This window comes from Theropithecus gelada, chromosome 9, assembly GCF_003255815.1.
Source record: "Theropithecus gelada isolate Dixy chromosome 9, Tgel_1.0, whole genome shotgun sequence".
NCBI lineage: Eukaryota > Metazoa > Chordata > Mammalia > Primates > Cercopithecidae > Theropithecus > Theropithecus gelada.
In genome coordinates, this window is record NC_037677.1 from 36,091,939 (window position 1) to 36,106,494 (window position 14,556).

The 14,556-nt window shown below is 42.1% G+C and overlaps 1 protein-coding gene across 1 annotated transcript in view; it reads right to left on the reverse strand.

The window, feature by feature from the left end:
• PRPF18 (pre-mRNA processing factor 18) overlaps positions 1 to 3,162 on the reverse strand; it is a 40,769-nt gene extending 37,607 nt beyond the window's left edge. The window contains exon 1 of the mRNA XM_025395890.1: positions 2,819 to 3,162. Coding sequence (XP_025251675.1) covers positions 2,819 to 2,884 — 66 coding nt within the window. The 5' untranslated portion in view covers positions 2,885 to 3,162. The remainder of the gene's footprint in view (positions 1 to 2,818) is intronic.
• Between the last annotated feature and the right edge of the window lie 11,394 nt (positions 3,163 to 14,556).

Consider the following 14,556-nt stretch of genomic DNA (forward strand, 5'->3'; position numbering starts at 1 on the left):
TAATAGAAACTACGAATGTCAGTTTTTCATGTTTTTTTTTTTCTTTGAGACAGAGTCTCGCTCTGTCGCCCAGGCTGCAGTGCAGTGGCACAGTATCAGCTCACTGCAAGCTCTGCCTCCCGGGTTCACGCCATTCTCCTGCCTCAGCCTCCCCAGTAGGTGGGACCACAGACACCCACCACCATGCCCAGCTAATTTTTTTTTTTTTTTTTTTTTGTAGAGACAGGGTTTCACCGTGTTAGCCAGGATGGTCTCGATCTTGTGATCCACCCATCTCAGCCTCCCAAAGTGCTGGGATTACAGGTGTGAGCCACCGCACCCGGCTGAATGTCAGTATTTTAATTCCTATTTCATGTACGCCCTTTGTTGGTCTGAACTGCTCTGTGCTTGGAAAAATCAATCTTATCTTCTGGCTGGAATTATGTGATAATTCAACCAACTACCAAATTAAAAAATGAAACACACCCAGGAAAAGTTTATATAAATTATAAATGACCCTGAAGAATATAAAGATTTTTTTTTAATGATCATTTTTACAGATTGGTCCACTTCAATGACGAAGAACATGATTATGCAAATATTCATGTTGTGAACCCTGAGGGTGGGCTGAATATTTTGTGATTCACTTTTCCCTTTAAAGCACTTAGATTTCAACACCCTGGCCCTTCCTAACATCAACTGTGCATTCCAATACCTAAAATACTCCCAACCACTCAGCAAAAGGTCCCTAAAGTAGACATAAAAACATTAATGTACAAATATGAACAAGCTTTTCCCCATACCTACCAAATAGCATTCTATTACCTCCACCTTTCTAATTGTTTTTAAAGTTTCAATGATCGTGAAATTTGCCATCTACCAAGCTAAGAACTTTAACTTACTTACACTACATCATATACATCAATTGTACACAACGTCCAAATATCTAAGTCAGATGTTCTGTGATGCACAGATTTCTATGGGTCCTGAAGACCCTCTGAGAGGACTCATGAAGTCAAAACTGTTTTCTATAGCAAGGCATTATCTGCCTGCTCGCTTCGATCTGCCTGCTGCTCGCATCTGCACTGTAGGTGAAAAGCAATGGTAAATTTGCTAAAGCCTTAGCAAGAATCAAGGTAGTGGCTTTAAACCGCCACTGTTAGACCATAAAGTAAGGGAGATCATCTTCAGGAAGTTCCTAAATCATGTAATTCTTTCTCCCCCTTTTTAGTACCTTTTCAAAAGAGTCTTAGCATTCCCATCAGTGAAGAGCAGGCCTACAGACTTTTCATGTGTTGAAGAAGAGGAAAGAAGGAGGAATAGAATTTAAAAATTGGGATTTACTATTAGAAAGGAACTTCTATTACTTACTTCTTTTTTTTTTTTTTTTTGAGACAGGGACTCGCTCTCTCACCCAGGCTGGAGTGCAGTGGCACGATGATAGCTTACTGCAGCCTGAACTCCTGGGCTCAAGCGATCCTCCCGACTTGGTCTCCCAAGCAGCTGGGACTAGACGCGCACACCACCACACCTGGCTAGAAGGAATTTTTTTTTTTCTGTTCGTTTGTTTTGTTTTGTTTTGTTTTGTTTTGTTTTGTTTTTTTTTTTGAGACGGTGTCTCACTCTGTCGCCCAGGCAGGAGTGCTGTAGTGCAATGTCGGCTCACTGCAACCTCCGCCTCCCAGGTTCAAGTGATTCTCCTGTCTCAGCCTCCTGAGTAGCTGGGATTACAGGCGCGCACCACCACGCCCAGTTAAGTTTTGAATTTTTAGTAGAGACGGGGTTTCACCGTGTTTGCCAGGCTGGTTTCGAACTCCTGACCTCAGGTGGTCTGCCCACCTCAGCTTCCCAAAGTGCTGGGATTTCAGCGTTCCATGCTTCAATTGGGCACAAACCCTACGTAAGGCGACAGAAGGGAACTCTCAGAACTGAGGCACGTCCGAAGAATGCTGACAGGTGGGAGTGGGGATAGGGGGCAATTAGGTAAACTGGAGGGGAACAGGGTCAGTCGGGGGGGAAATAGCCAAAGCCTCAGGTTTTCCTGCAGTTCCCACACTTGCATCCCTAAGGCTCCCGAGTAGTTACCGGAAGGAAGGCTGTGAGTGTATGTTGTCCTGGTCCTTGGCGTTTTGAACAAAGAATTAGACAAAACGCACAAAGAAAGTAACAAAACACAGGAATGAAGCAGCAAAAGCAGGGACTTATTAACGCGAGATAGCACTCCATAGGGTGCGAGTGGGCCCGAGCAAGCGGCTCGAGGCCCCGGTTACAAAGTTTTCTGGGTTTTAGGTACTCCTTCTGAGGTCCCTACCAGTTACCCCTTATCCGGATGAAGGGTTTGGTCCTGTGGCTAAAGACAGGTGAATTGGCGCCCTATGATGAAGGGAAGGCCCGTGTTTGGCCCGCGGCTAATGCAGGGCACGTTCCGTTCCCATCTGAGAGGCGGTGGGAAGGGAAGGATGCGGGGAGAGCAGCAGCCTGGAGCTTCTGCTACTCGGTGGTGGAAAGATGAGGATTCTCCTCTTGGTTTGGCTTTTGGACGTGGGCGTTAATTGGCCTCAGGTTCCCGCCCCCAGACCCAGGTGTTTTCCTTTTGATCCAGCTTTAGGAAGTCAGAACGAATAGGACTCAAGTTCCCTGGCCCCAGACTCTATTCTCCAGCCTCAGAATGAGACGCCAAGGGTTGGATCTAAAGGGGGCCTCCCAGGGATAGTGGCAGGACACTCGCTAAGCCCCTTCCCCGACCCGAATCCTCTGAGTATCGTCACCCTCACCCCAAAACCCCGACACACACACACTCACTCTCCCATCCCGACCCCCACGACCACAGGGTCCTCACCACCAGCAGGTTCCTGTCCTCCACCAGCTGCCGCTTCCGAAGGATCTCTGATTTCAGAATGTCCATGTCACCGCCAGAATTTAAGCTCCAGTTTCCCGCTCCAGCTCCTCGAACCCAGCCTCACTCGGCCGGCGGCCGCGAACCCACTGAGTATACAGTACAACAAGCCCAAACACCTGAAGACAACAACTGACAGGGCCGCTTCCGGCGGAAGTTGGGATGAGCGAGAGGAGGGAAGAGAGCGCCCCGAGGCGCCTGTGGTGGCCAAAGCAGCTGTGTGTGAGTGCCCCCTGGCGGCGCCCTCCGGCAGGGCGCCTGTAGTTTGCCCTCGTAGAGACGTTTACGTGAACGTGGACTGAAACCCGGGTCTTAATAGTATCCTCTGCACCTGCTAGTTCCGTTCCAAAAGCCTTCTCGAAGAACACCTCAATAATGCCAGTTAAATCAAGATCTTTATTAACTGGAAATTTACATTAGGGTTCTGAAGTTACTTGCTTGCAAAATTAGTGTACTAAAGGATGAGAAAAATCTAAATAATAATACTAACTTGTAACAATAGAGTCAAAGAGCAGTGTTCATTACTACCCTGTTAAATTTCCTGTGAACTTAAACGACTACATCCATTTAAGGCAGTTTGGAAGTCAATTTATCTCCACTCCCTCTGTTTTAGATTGCTTACCAATCTTGGTGATAATTGAGCATTTACCTCAAGCTGACTAATCACTTTTTTGGTAACGTGTTCAGCAATCAAGATTTTTCAGTGACATGATTGGAGAGGTAATCAGAAATTCCTTTTTTTTTTTTTTAAGTCCAACCCAAGGGAAAAAAAGTTAAATTGAAGAGGAAAATTATGACAGAGATTTTTTAAGTCCCTAAAATTTGTTTACAGTGGACTTATTTTTTGTTTCATGTCATTGAAGCACGTTTAAAAATTGTTTTTGTTAAATCATAATTGAACAATATTTGACGTTTTGTTTTTCTTACTCAAAAAAGGTAAGAAATATCATTCTGTTCGGTCAACTGATAAGGGGTAAAATGCTTTACAAAACAACAAAAAAATGAACAATTGAATTGTTCCTTTCAATTTAGAAAGTCTTGCGGGGCGGCGGGGGTTGGGGGGTGTCGGTGACACTTCATCTAAAAGATATCTGAGGCCGAATGTGGTGGCTCACCCCTATAATCCCAGCACTTTGGGAGGCCGAGGTGGGCAGATCACCTGAGGTCAGGAGTTTGAGACCAGCCTGGCAAACATGGTGAAACCCCGTCTCTACTAAAAATACAAAAATTAGCCAGGTGTGGTGGCAGGTGCCTGAAGTCCCAGCTACTCAGGAGGCTGAGGCAGGAGAATTGCTTGAACCCGGGAAGTGGAAGTTGCAGTGCGTGGGGATCGTGCCACTGCAGTCCAGCCTGGGTAACAGAGCAAGACCCCGTCTCAAAAACAAAACAAAATAAAATAAAATATACCTGACTTTTGCCAGAAATAAGCCAACATAGGAAAATGTCCTTGAACTAAATATGGCAACACTCCTGTATGAGTATGGGTTTCCCAGGTCACTAATTCAATGAGCAAATAATAATTTATTAGCATTTTCCTGATTTAGGGATTAGGGATTCTTAGACACAAAAAAAACCTAAAGGGTTAGGACAGATGACAGTAACAGCAATGGAGGTTTACAGAGAACACGATGGCTGGCCAGCTGGGAAACTATCAGTGCAAACCAGAGAAGGTACCAGCTACAGTTAACAGCCTCCTCTTACATTTTAGACTTTCGTTGATTTCTATGTTTATGTAAACATGTGCACTCAATCCTGATTAAGGCCTGAGATCAAAGAGTGGTAGAGAGAAATACTTGAACAAGCAACTGACAAGCAAGCTTTTCAATTCAAAAGGGAGGGGAAAAGATATCCAGGAGCATTTAGAAATACTTAAAAGAGGCCGGGCACAGTGGCTCACGCCTGCAATCCGAGCACTTTGGGAGGCCAAGGCGGGCAGATCACGAGATCAGCAGATCGAAACCCTCCTAGCCAACATGGTGAAACCCTGTCACTACCACAAAAATTAGCCGGGCGTGTTGGCATGTGCCTGTAGTCCCAGCTACTCAGGAGGCTGAGGCAGGAAAATCGCTTGAACCTGGGAGGCAGAGGTTGCAGTGAGCCAAGATCGTGCCACTGCACTCCAGCCTGGGCAACAGGGTAAGACTCTGTCTCAAAAAAATAAAAGAAAGAAAGAAAAGAAAAGAAAAGAAACACTTAAAAGAACAAATCACCCTGACCCTAAGAGAGACCATATTCATTTAAAAAAAAAAAAAAATGCATCCCATTTCATCACAATCGTTATTTAAAAAGTGAAATATTGGGACTAGGTACAGAGGCTCACACTTGTAATCCCAGCACTTTGGGAAGCCGAGGCAGGAAGATCACTTGAGCCCAGGAGTTCAAGGCTACGGTGAGCATTGATCGCACCGCTGCACTCCAGCCTGAGTGACAGAGTGAGACACTATCTCTAAAACAAAAATAAATAAATAAGAAATAAAAATGAAAAATTAGGAACAATCCAAGTGTTCTAAATGTAGGAACAGTTAAATAAAATATGGTTTATACATACAACCAAATCACATGGCATCATTAAAAACCATGTTTTTAAAAATTCAGTGGGAATGCCCATGACACAATATTCAGTCCAAAAGTAGAATGATGAAACTTTATAGCATATAGTCTCTGCTTTTTAACAAAAACATACACATATGCTTTTTAACAAAAATATATAGACATAATAAAACATTGATTGGAAGGAAACGTACCAAAATATCAAGTTTTTATCTGGACAGTAGAACAATTGGAGATTCTTATTTTCTGCTTTATACCACAATTTGGTACAAATCTCATAATATGGGGGGGGGAAATTCAGGTATCAGTCTTTTTCTGTTTAATTATTATTTAGACTATTTATAAATTTTCTAGCATGTCTACTTTAAACATTGTATATGGCACATTTTGAAGAATACCTATAAAAGAAAGCAAAGGATCAGACAAAGAATTTTTAAAATTTCCATAGTTATTCCATCCAATATTTAAATATCTAATATATGAGCTCTGTACTACATTAGCTTCTGTGACCTAAACCAAAACATAGACCCTACCCACAAAGAGATAGCCAGCTAGTTGGGGAATCGAGAAATAGATCTTGAAAAGTTAAAAAGTTAAATTATGTAAGATTTAATAGTGTATATGTGGTTATAATTGCAGAAATTAAAAATCAGTCATTTTCTAAAAGAAAAAAGTAAAAATCAGTATAGGATTGATGAACTATTCCTCTGTAGAGGTAACTCATCCTAGGAAATTATGTGACATTTCTGGAGACTGGAGGGAAATGCCAGATTGAATCAGGATCACCTGGATTTGTTTTGTTGCTGCCCTAAAAGATGGAATGTAACTTAAACAGCAAAGAAAAGCTCTGTGATTCAATACAGTGGCTCTTAATCCTTAACATGCTTCAGGATAACCTGGAGGACTTTTTGAAACACAGACGGCTGGTCCCCAACCCCAGAAACTATCTTTCCCTAGGCTTGGGGTAGGACCCAAGAATTTGCTTTTTGAACAAACTCCCAAGGGAGATGGATACTGTTGATCCAGGGACCTCATTTTGAGAACTGCTGACCTAATACATTATTTTGTCATCCCCTGGGGGGAAAAAAGTGCATTTGCAGTCTGAAATGCAGTCTGCACGAGTCTTGAGGATCAGAGCAGACCGGGAAGGCTGGGTGGGTGGTATCTGCAGCACGGTCACAGGCACCTCGAAGGGCGCCCGTCCACTCCCAGTAATGCTGCTTCTGGGAATTTCCTAATGGCAAGGGGTCAGGCTCCCTCCGGATCCAGCCACCTTTACAAAACTGCTTTGTAGGGTTAGACCACAGAGAATGACTGATCCAATCTGGGACAATCAGAGTCCCTTCCCTAGAAAACTAAAATTGCAATGGACTGGATTCTTCCAAGACTCGGGATATTTAAAATGTTAATTCCAGAGTGATAGCCACTTCACTTCAACTGGGCTTGTGCCTACTGTCCCACAAGAGCCAATTGTTACATTTTTGAGAATTTTGTGTCAGTTGTCAAACATAGCCATTATTAAATATCAAATGAGTTTACTTGTAATCAAATAAATGATAATATAAATGAAGGTAATAAATACACAGAACCTAATTCTTATTTTACTACATTTTTACTATTATGCTCTTGGAGTTATTTATGACTGTTGTATCTTTGTGGTGGAAATACTATAAAATGGTGGCTCCTGCAACCTCCTCCCAGTTCCAGGCTTGAGGACCCCACCTTGGTAACTGGAAATCAGCCATAGTGACTGTATTACTCAGGGTTCTCCAGAGAAACAGCCACTAGGATATATAGGTATTTATCAGAAGAGATTTATTATGGGAATTGGCGCATGCAATTATGAAAGCTGTGAAGTCCCACAATCTGCCATCCGCAAGGTGAAGAACTGGGAAGGCCAGGGGTATAATTCAGTTGGAGTCTGAAGGCCTGAGAACAGGAAGGTGGGAGGTTGAGCTGACTGGGCTAGCATAAGTCCCAGAGTCTGAAGGCCCAAGAACCGGAATTCTGATGTCCAAGGGGAGTAAAAGGCTATGTCCAGCTCAAGAAGAGAGAGACAGGTCAGGCATGGTGGGTCATGCCTGTAATCCCAACACTTTGGGAGGCTAAGGCAGGAGGCTTTGTTGAGGCCAGGTGTTCAAGACCAGCCTGGGCAACATAGCAAGACCCTATCTCTAAAAAAAAATAAAATTAATAAATAAATAAAAGAGAGATGGAATTCCCCCTTCTTCTTCTCTCCTGGCCCTCAACAAATTGGATGATGCCCACTCATTACTCAGTCCACCAACTCAAATGCTAATCTCTTCCAGAAACACGTTCACAAACACACCCAGAAATAATGTTTTACTGGGGATCTGGGTGGACATCCCTTAGGCCCGTCAAGTTGACACAGAAAGTTAACCATCACACTGGCAGTATTTACACTACAGAAATTGGCAAACTGTTGATCTATTTTTTTGCTGGCTATCTAAACTTGAAACTGTGTAGAGAAAATGTTCACAAAAGTGTATAGAGAAAATGTTCACAATACAGATCAGGGTTTTTCAAACTTGGGCCCCATAATTCCTTACTGAGGGATGCCCCTGGCCTCACGTCACCAGTCACATCCTTTCCCTAGCTGTGACAACCAAAAAAAAAAAAAAAAACAAAACTCTAGATCATCAAATGTCCTTTGAGAAACCAAATCTCTCTCTAGTGGAGAATGACTGATAAAAATTAAATTTATCTATTTATTTATTGAGACAGAGTTTCCCTCTGTCAACCAGGCTACAGTGCAGTGGCACAATCTTGGCTCACTGCAACCTCCACCTCCTGGGCTCAAGCGATTCTTGTGCCTCAGCCTCCCAAGTAGATGCGACTGCAAGCATGCACCACCACACCCGGCTAATTTTTATATTTTTAGTAGAGATGGGGTTTCACCATGTTGGCCAGGCTGGTCTTGAATTCCTGGCCTCAAGTGATCTGTCGGCCTCGGTCTCCCAAAGAAAAATTAAATGTAAAAGTATTGTGTCTGTAGCCATTACTTAGTAAATAGGACCAAAAAAATGAGGAAATAGTCTTCTAGTATTTGAAAACTATCATCTGATTCAACTGAGTCACTCCTGTCATTGACAAACAAGTGAAGTTCTGACATACATCTTCGTTGTTTCACTTTTGTCTTATACATTGATTGAAGCCAAAATATCAGCCAGCATTCATGTCAGAGAGAGCTGGATGTGTTCATCAGTTATAACCATAGGTTGGCTAGGGATGCAGGAGTGTTGTGAAAATCAATGACAGCGTTCTGGGAGAATCAATGGGCTATACAGAATTTGCAATAAAGAGTATTGTGCAGTTTATTATTATTTATAAACTGTGTCCTCTGCATGCTTTATGTCAGTAAAAATTATATGAATATATGTGCACACCTTTTTTTTCCCCCAAGAGGCCATATTTTAAATATGTCCAGCACAGCACTGACCATGATCCACCTCCCATATTGGTTGGTTACCAGAAAATTGTTTAGCAAAGAAACTTGGAATATCAAGAAAAAAGAGTGAAATAGATTTGCAAGAAGACACATGAAGAGTAAACCATGAAGAATAATCCCTGGGCCCTCTCCCGTGGATCTCCAATTCTCTAATCTTGTTCTTCCTAGAGTCTGGTTTGTATCCCGCTCCCAAAAAATACCACTGAATCCTTCTACCATATTTTGGCATTTTTAAGGTGCTCTTTTTTTTTTTTTCTACATTTTAATGTTTCTGAATTCAGAATGCATCTTACAACCAATATGTTAAAACCACCATAGTGGTTCAGATATTCTCTTCAGGCCAATGCACCTGTCCCCCATCTGCTGGGAACAAGGGTTGCTGAGGGCACACAGCTACACCCTGCACTGGCATGACCCCAGGCGGCAGGGACCAGTCTCAGCTGCAGGGACCCACCTCAGCCAAGGTTACCACAGCTCCAAGGGGCATCCACAACCAATGACTGATGTGGAGATTCAAAAGCCTGACTCCATTGCCTCACCTCTACTCTAAAGGGTCATTCTATCTAGCTCCAGCGAGCGCCCCTGGAGCATGACAGAAGGTCTCAGTTGCAACTTCTTTGCAGTCCAGCTTCTCCCTCTGCCAAACCCAGCCTTCCTCATTTCCTTACAGATGCATCTCCAAGAGGATTCCCAAAGAAACACAACCGTTCGCTTGCAATGTAAAGAAATGCTTTGTTCTGGACTCATGGATATGCTTGTCCATTTGGTAGGGAATTATTAAACTGGCATTCTAGTTTTTACATCAGTTATTTTTGTGGATATAGCTAATGAGAGTTACTCCCTGGCCTGGTCCAAGTCTGGTAACGCCAACAGAATTGAATGTAAGAGTGTTAAAATTTGAACCGGGCGCAGTAGCTCACGCCTGTAATCCCAATACTTTGGGAGGCCTAGGTGGGTGGATCACCTGAGGTCAGGAGTTCAAGACCAGCCTGGCCAACATGGTGAAGCCCCGCCTCTACTAAAAATACAAAAATTAACCAGGTGTGGTGACGGGCACCTGTAATGCCAGCTACTCAGGAGGCTGAGGCAGGATAATGGCTTGAACCCAGGAGGTGGAGGTTGCAGTGAGCCGAGATCGCGCTGCCGCACTCCAGCCTGGGTGACAAGAGTGAAACTCTATCTCAAAAAAAAAAAAAAAAAAAAAACAGAAAAGAATGTTAAAGGTGAGAAGATCTTGGATCCTGGTAGATCTGCAAATATCAGTCAGCCCTATGATGCCCAGGCTGAGACTGACACCAGCTGACAACCCCCAGTGCCATCGTTTTTTCTTGAACACTCACAGTGATCAGATGGGGGGTAGCCCATATACCATAGCCAGTGCCCTTTTCTTGTTCTGTGCCATTTCTTATCTGCTGTTATCTGTCCTTCTATTCTCTTTCTCCCAAATCTTTTATACCATTTTATTAGTGGTATATTTGAAATAAAACAAAGTAAAGAGGGAGGTCAAGAGAAAAAGAGAATAAATAAAAAAAGAGAATAAAAAGAGATTAGATTAAGAAAGGAGGCTGGGCGCCATGGCTCACACCACTTTGGGAGGCCAAGATGGGCAGATCACTTGAGGACAGAAGATTGAGACCATCCTGGCCAACGTCTCTACTAAAAATACAAAAATTAGCTGGTGTGGTGGCACGTACCTGTAATCCCAGCTACTCGGAAGGCTGAGGCAGGAGAATCACTTGAACCCAGGAGGCGGAGGTTGCAGTGAGCCAAGATCGCGCCACTACACTCCAGCCTGGGTGATAGAATGAGACTCTGTTTCAAAAAAAAAAAAAAAAAAGGAAAGGAAGGAAGGAAGGAAGGAAGGAAGGAAGGAAGGAAGGAAGAAGAAATAACCAAGAATGCAAAAGTACTTGAAGGAAATGTGAGAAATACTGCCTACAACTCAATGGCAATAAACTTGAAACCCTAGAAGAAATGGATGATTTCTTAGCAAAAATCTAAGTTATCACAATTAACCAAGAAAGAGTAGAAAACTTAAATAAGCAAATAGAACAGAGAGAAAGCAACGTGATTATAGACCCCCATTTATAAAGGCTCCAGATCCAGATGTTTTCCTGTTGAGATCTGTGCAGCCTTTGAAGAACAAATACTTCTAACATGATTTGAGCAAGTTGTTCTCAAACTTTTTGGTCTCAGAACCCCTTTCCATTCTTAAAAACTCTGGAGGACCCCAAAAAGGCTTTGCCTGGGTTATAGCTCTTGATATTTGTCATGCTAGAAATAAAACCAGAAATTTTAAAAAATTAATTCATTTAAAATCATATAATGAACACATTATGTATTAATACAAACAACATGTTTTTGTGAAAAGCATAGTTAGTTGCAAAAATTTTAATGAGAAAAGTGGCATTATTTTACATTATTGCACACTTCCTTAATGTCTAGCTTAGTGGAAGAACACAGGATTCTCCTATCTACTTCTCCATTAGATCTGTTGCGGTATATTATTTTGGTTGAAGTATATAAAAAAAATCTAGCCTCACAGAGATATGTAGTTGGAATAGAGAAAAGTATCTTAATTAGATTATCATGGAAATTCTTCTTTGATATTACATACAAGCTTGACTAGCAGTCATTTTTAAGAATTAGTTGCAATGTGGAATCTGAAACATTAAAATCCACCAGTCTATCTTGAATTTTGGATGGATCTTTTACTCACACATGATTTTGTAACAGAATCCATTGGTCATTTGGAAAATATGAGTTCAGTGCTGTATGCAGATCTTTCAAATGTTGACACATTTTATTACACAGTATTTTAAAAATCACATTCATTAATACCACCTCCTTTGTCTCATCAAAAAAAAAAAAAGCCTTTTTTGTTATTTTGTTTTGAGACAAAGTCTTGCCCTGTTATCAGGCTGGAGTAACCCTGGCTCACTGCAACCTCCACCCTTCGGGATCAAGCGATTCTCCTGCCTCAGCCTCCCAAATAGCTGGCATTACAGGTGCGTGTCACCACGCCCAGCTAATTTTTGTATTTTTAATAGAGACCAAGTTTCACCATGTTGGCCAGACAGGTTTCAAACTCCTGACCTCAAGTGATCCGCCTTCCTAGGCCTCCCAAAGTGCTAGGATTACAGGCATGAGCCACCATGCCTGGCCAGAAAAGTCTTTTAATCCCTGGGAAGACATCAAGCTCATGGTGACAGATGCAACTTTCCAAAATGCTAATTTTTACTGAAAGCTCACTTTTATCACTAGCAACAAATATTCTCTGATGTTTTCCTCAAATGACAGACTCACTTTGTTCATTTGCAAAAAACTGTCCACCAGAGAGTATAAAGTAGTTCAACTATTGTGGAAAACAGTGTGGCAATTCTTCAAGTATCCAGAACTAGGAATACCATTTGATTCAGCAATCCCATTACTGGGCATATACCCAAAGGATTATAAATCATTCTACAATAAAGACACCTGCGCATGTATGTTTATTGCAGCACTATTCACAATAGCAAAGACTTGGAACCAACCCAAATGTCCATCAATGTTAGACTGGAATAAGAAAACGTGGCACATATACACCATGGAATACTATGCAGTCATAAAAAAGTATGAGTTCACGTCCTTTGCAGGGACATGGAAGAAGCTGGAAACCCTCATTCTCAGCAAACTATCACAAGATCAGCAAACTAAACACCACATGTTCTCACTCATAAGTGGGAGTTGAACAATGAGAACACATGGACACAGGGAGGGGAACATCACACACTGGAGCCTACGGGGGGTAGGGGGCTGGGGGAGGGATAACATTAGGAGAAATACCTAATGTAGGTGATGGGTTGATGGGTGCAGCAAACCACCATGGCACGTGTATACCTATGTAACAAACCTGCACGTTCTGCATATGTACCCCGGAACTTAAAGTATTAAAAAAGAAAAAAGAAAAAAAAACGCACACACACACAAGTGAGATGTCATTAAAAGAGAAAAAAATGTCCACCAGATACCCAACTCTAAATAACCATAGTTTGTCTATTGCTTATTCTTTCTAGTAAAAGCAATATTCCATGGGGAAAAAAAGCTAGTTCAGTTTGCAATTCAATTGCACAATGCTTTTTCTAGCGCCAACCATCATACTTCTGTATGCAGCAGGGGTGCTTTCTGTGTGCTTCCTGTTTCATCACATAGAATATTAAAAAGATGCTTATTCAAGTGTCAAGATTTAATAAAATTAATAATTTCTACTGCTTTATTGAAAACATCTTTAAGTGAAACTGGCCTTTTTTTTTTTTTTTTTTCGTGGTCATATGGCAGTGAAGACTATGATGGCTAGTAAGGTTTCATGCTGGTATTTTGGTTCATGCTAATGTTACCAGCACACTGGCTGTTGTTTTTCTATCTCCAGTGCAAATGTCAACATAGTGAAAAGGGCGAATAATGTTAGCGTTATTGTAAAAATAGCTTTGACCTCACCAATCCCCTCAATGGACCACACTTGTGAGAACTGCCGCTCTAAAATTATTCTAGACTACAGAAAAATTTGGAAAGCTCTCCAGGGCATTTTATGAAGCCATGATAAACTTCACACTGAAGCCTGATAGAGGACCAATGAAAAAACATATGTACACCCTCATTGCATTTATGAACATAGATTGAAAACTTGTGCCTACAATATTAGCAAATAGAATTTAGCAGTGCATTGGAAAACACACTATGGGCCGGGCATGATGGCTCACGCCTGTAATCCCAGCACTTTGGGAGGCTGAGACGGGCGAATCACGAGGTCAGGAGATCAAGACCCTCCTAGACGGGCGGATCACGAGGTCAGGAGATCGAGACCATCCTGGCGAACACGGTGAAACCCCGTCTCTACTAAAAAATACAAAAAAAAAAAAAACTAGCCGGGCGAGGTGGCGGGCGCCTGTGGTCCCAGCTACTCGGGAGGCTGAGGCAGGAGAATGGCGTAAGCCCGGGAGGCGGAGCTTGCAGTGAGCCGAGATCGCGCCACTGCACTCCAGCCTGGGCGACAGAGAGAGAAACACCCCCACTAAAAAAAAAAAAAAAAAAAAAAAAAAAAAAAAGACCCTCCTGGCTAACACAGTGAAACCTCGTCTCTACTAAAAATACAAAAAATTACTCGGGCTTGGTAGCATGCACCTGTAGTCCCAGTTACTCAGGAGGCAGAGGCAGGAGAATCACTTGAACCTGGGAGGCAGAGGTTGCAGTGAGCCGAGATCGTGCCACTGCACTCCAGCCTGGGCAACAGAATGAGACTCCATCTCGAAACACACACACACACACACACACACACACACACACACACACACTATCACTAAGTAAGGTTTATTCCAAGGAAATCTACCTAAATAATTAACTATATCAACAAATTACTAGAGAAAAAATAAAGAATTATATTTTTAAAAAATCCTGAGAAGGCATTTGATACAATTTAGGGGTCATTAATAATAATAATAATAAAAACTCTGAGTAAAATAAATATAGGGAAATTATTTAAATATGATAAGATTACTTAACAATATTCAATAGTAGACACCATTCTAAATGGTGAAATACTAAAACAATGAGATGTGGATCATCACTGTCACCATAATAATTCAATCTTGTTTTAGATGTTCTATGAGAGAAACAAGAAAAAAAT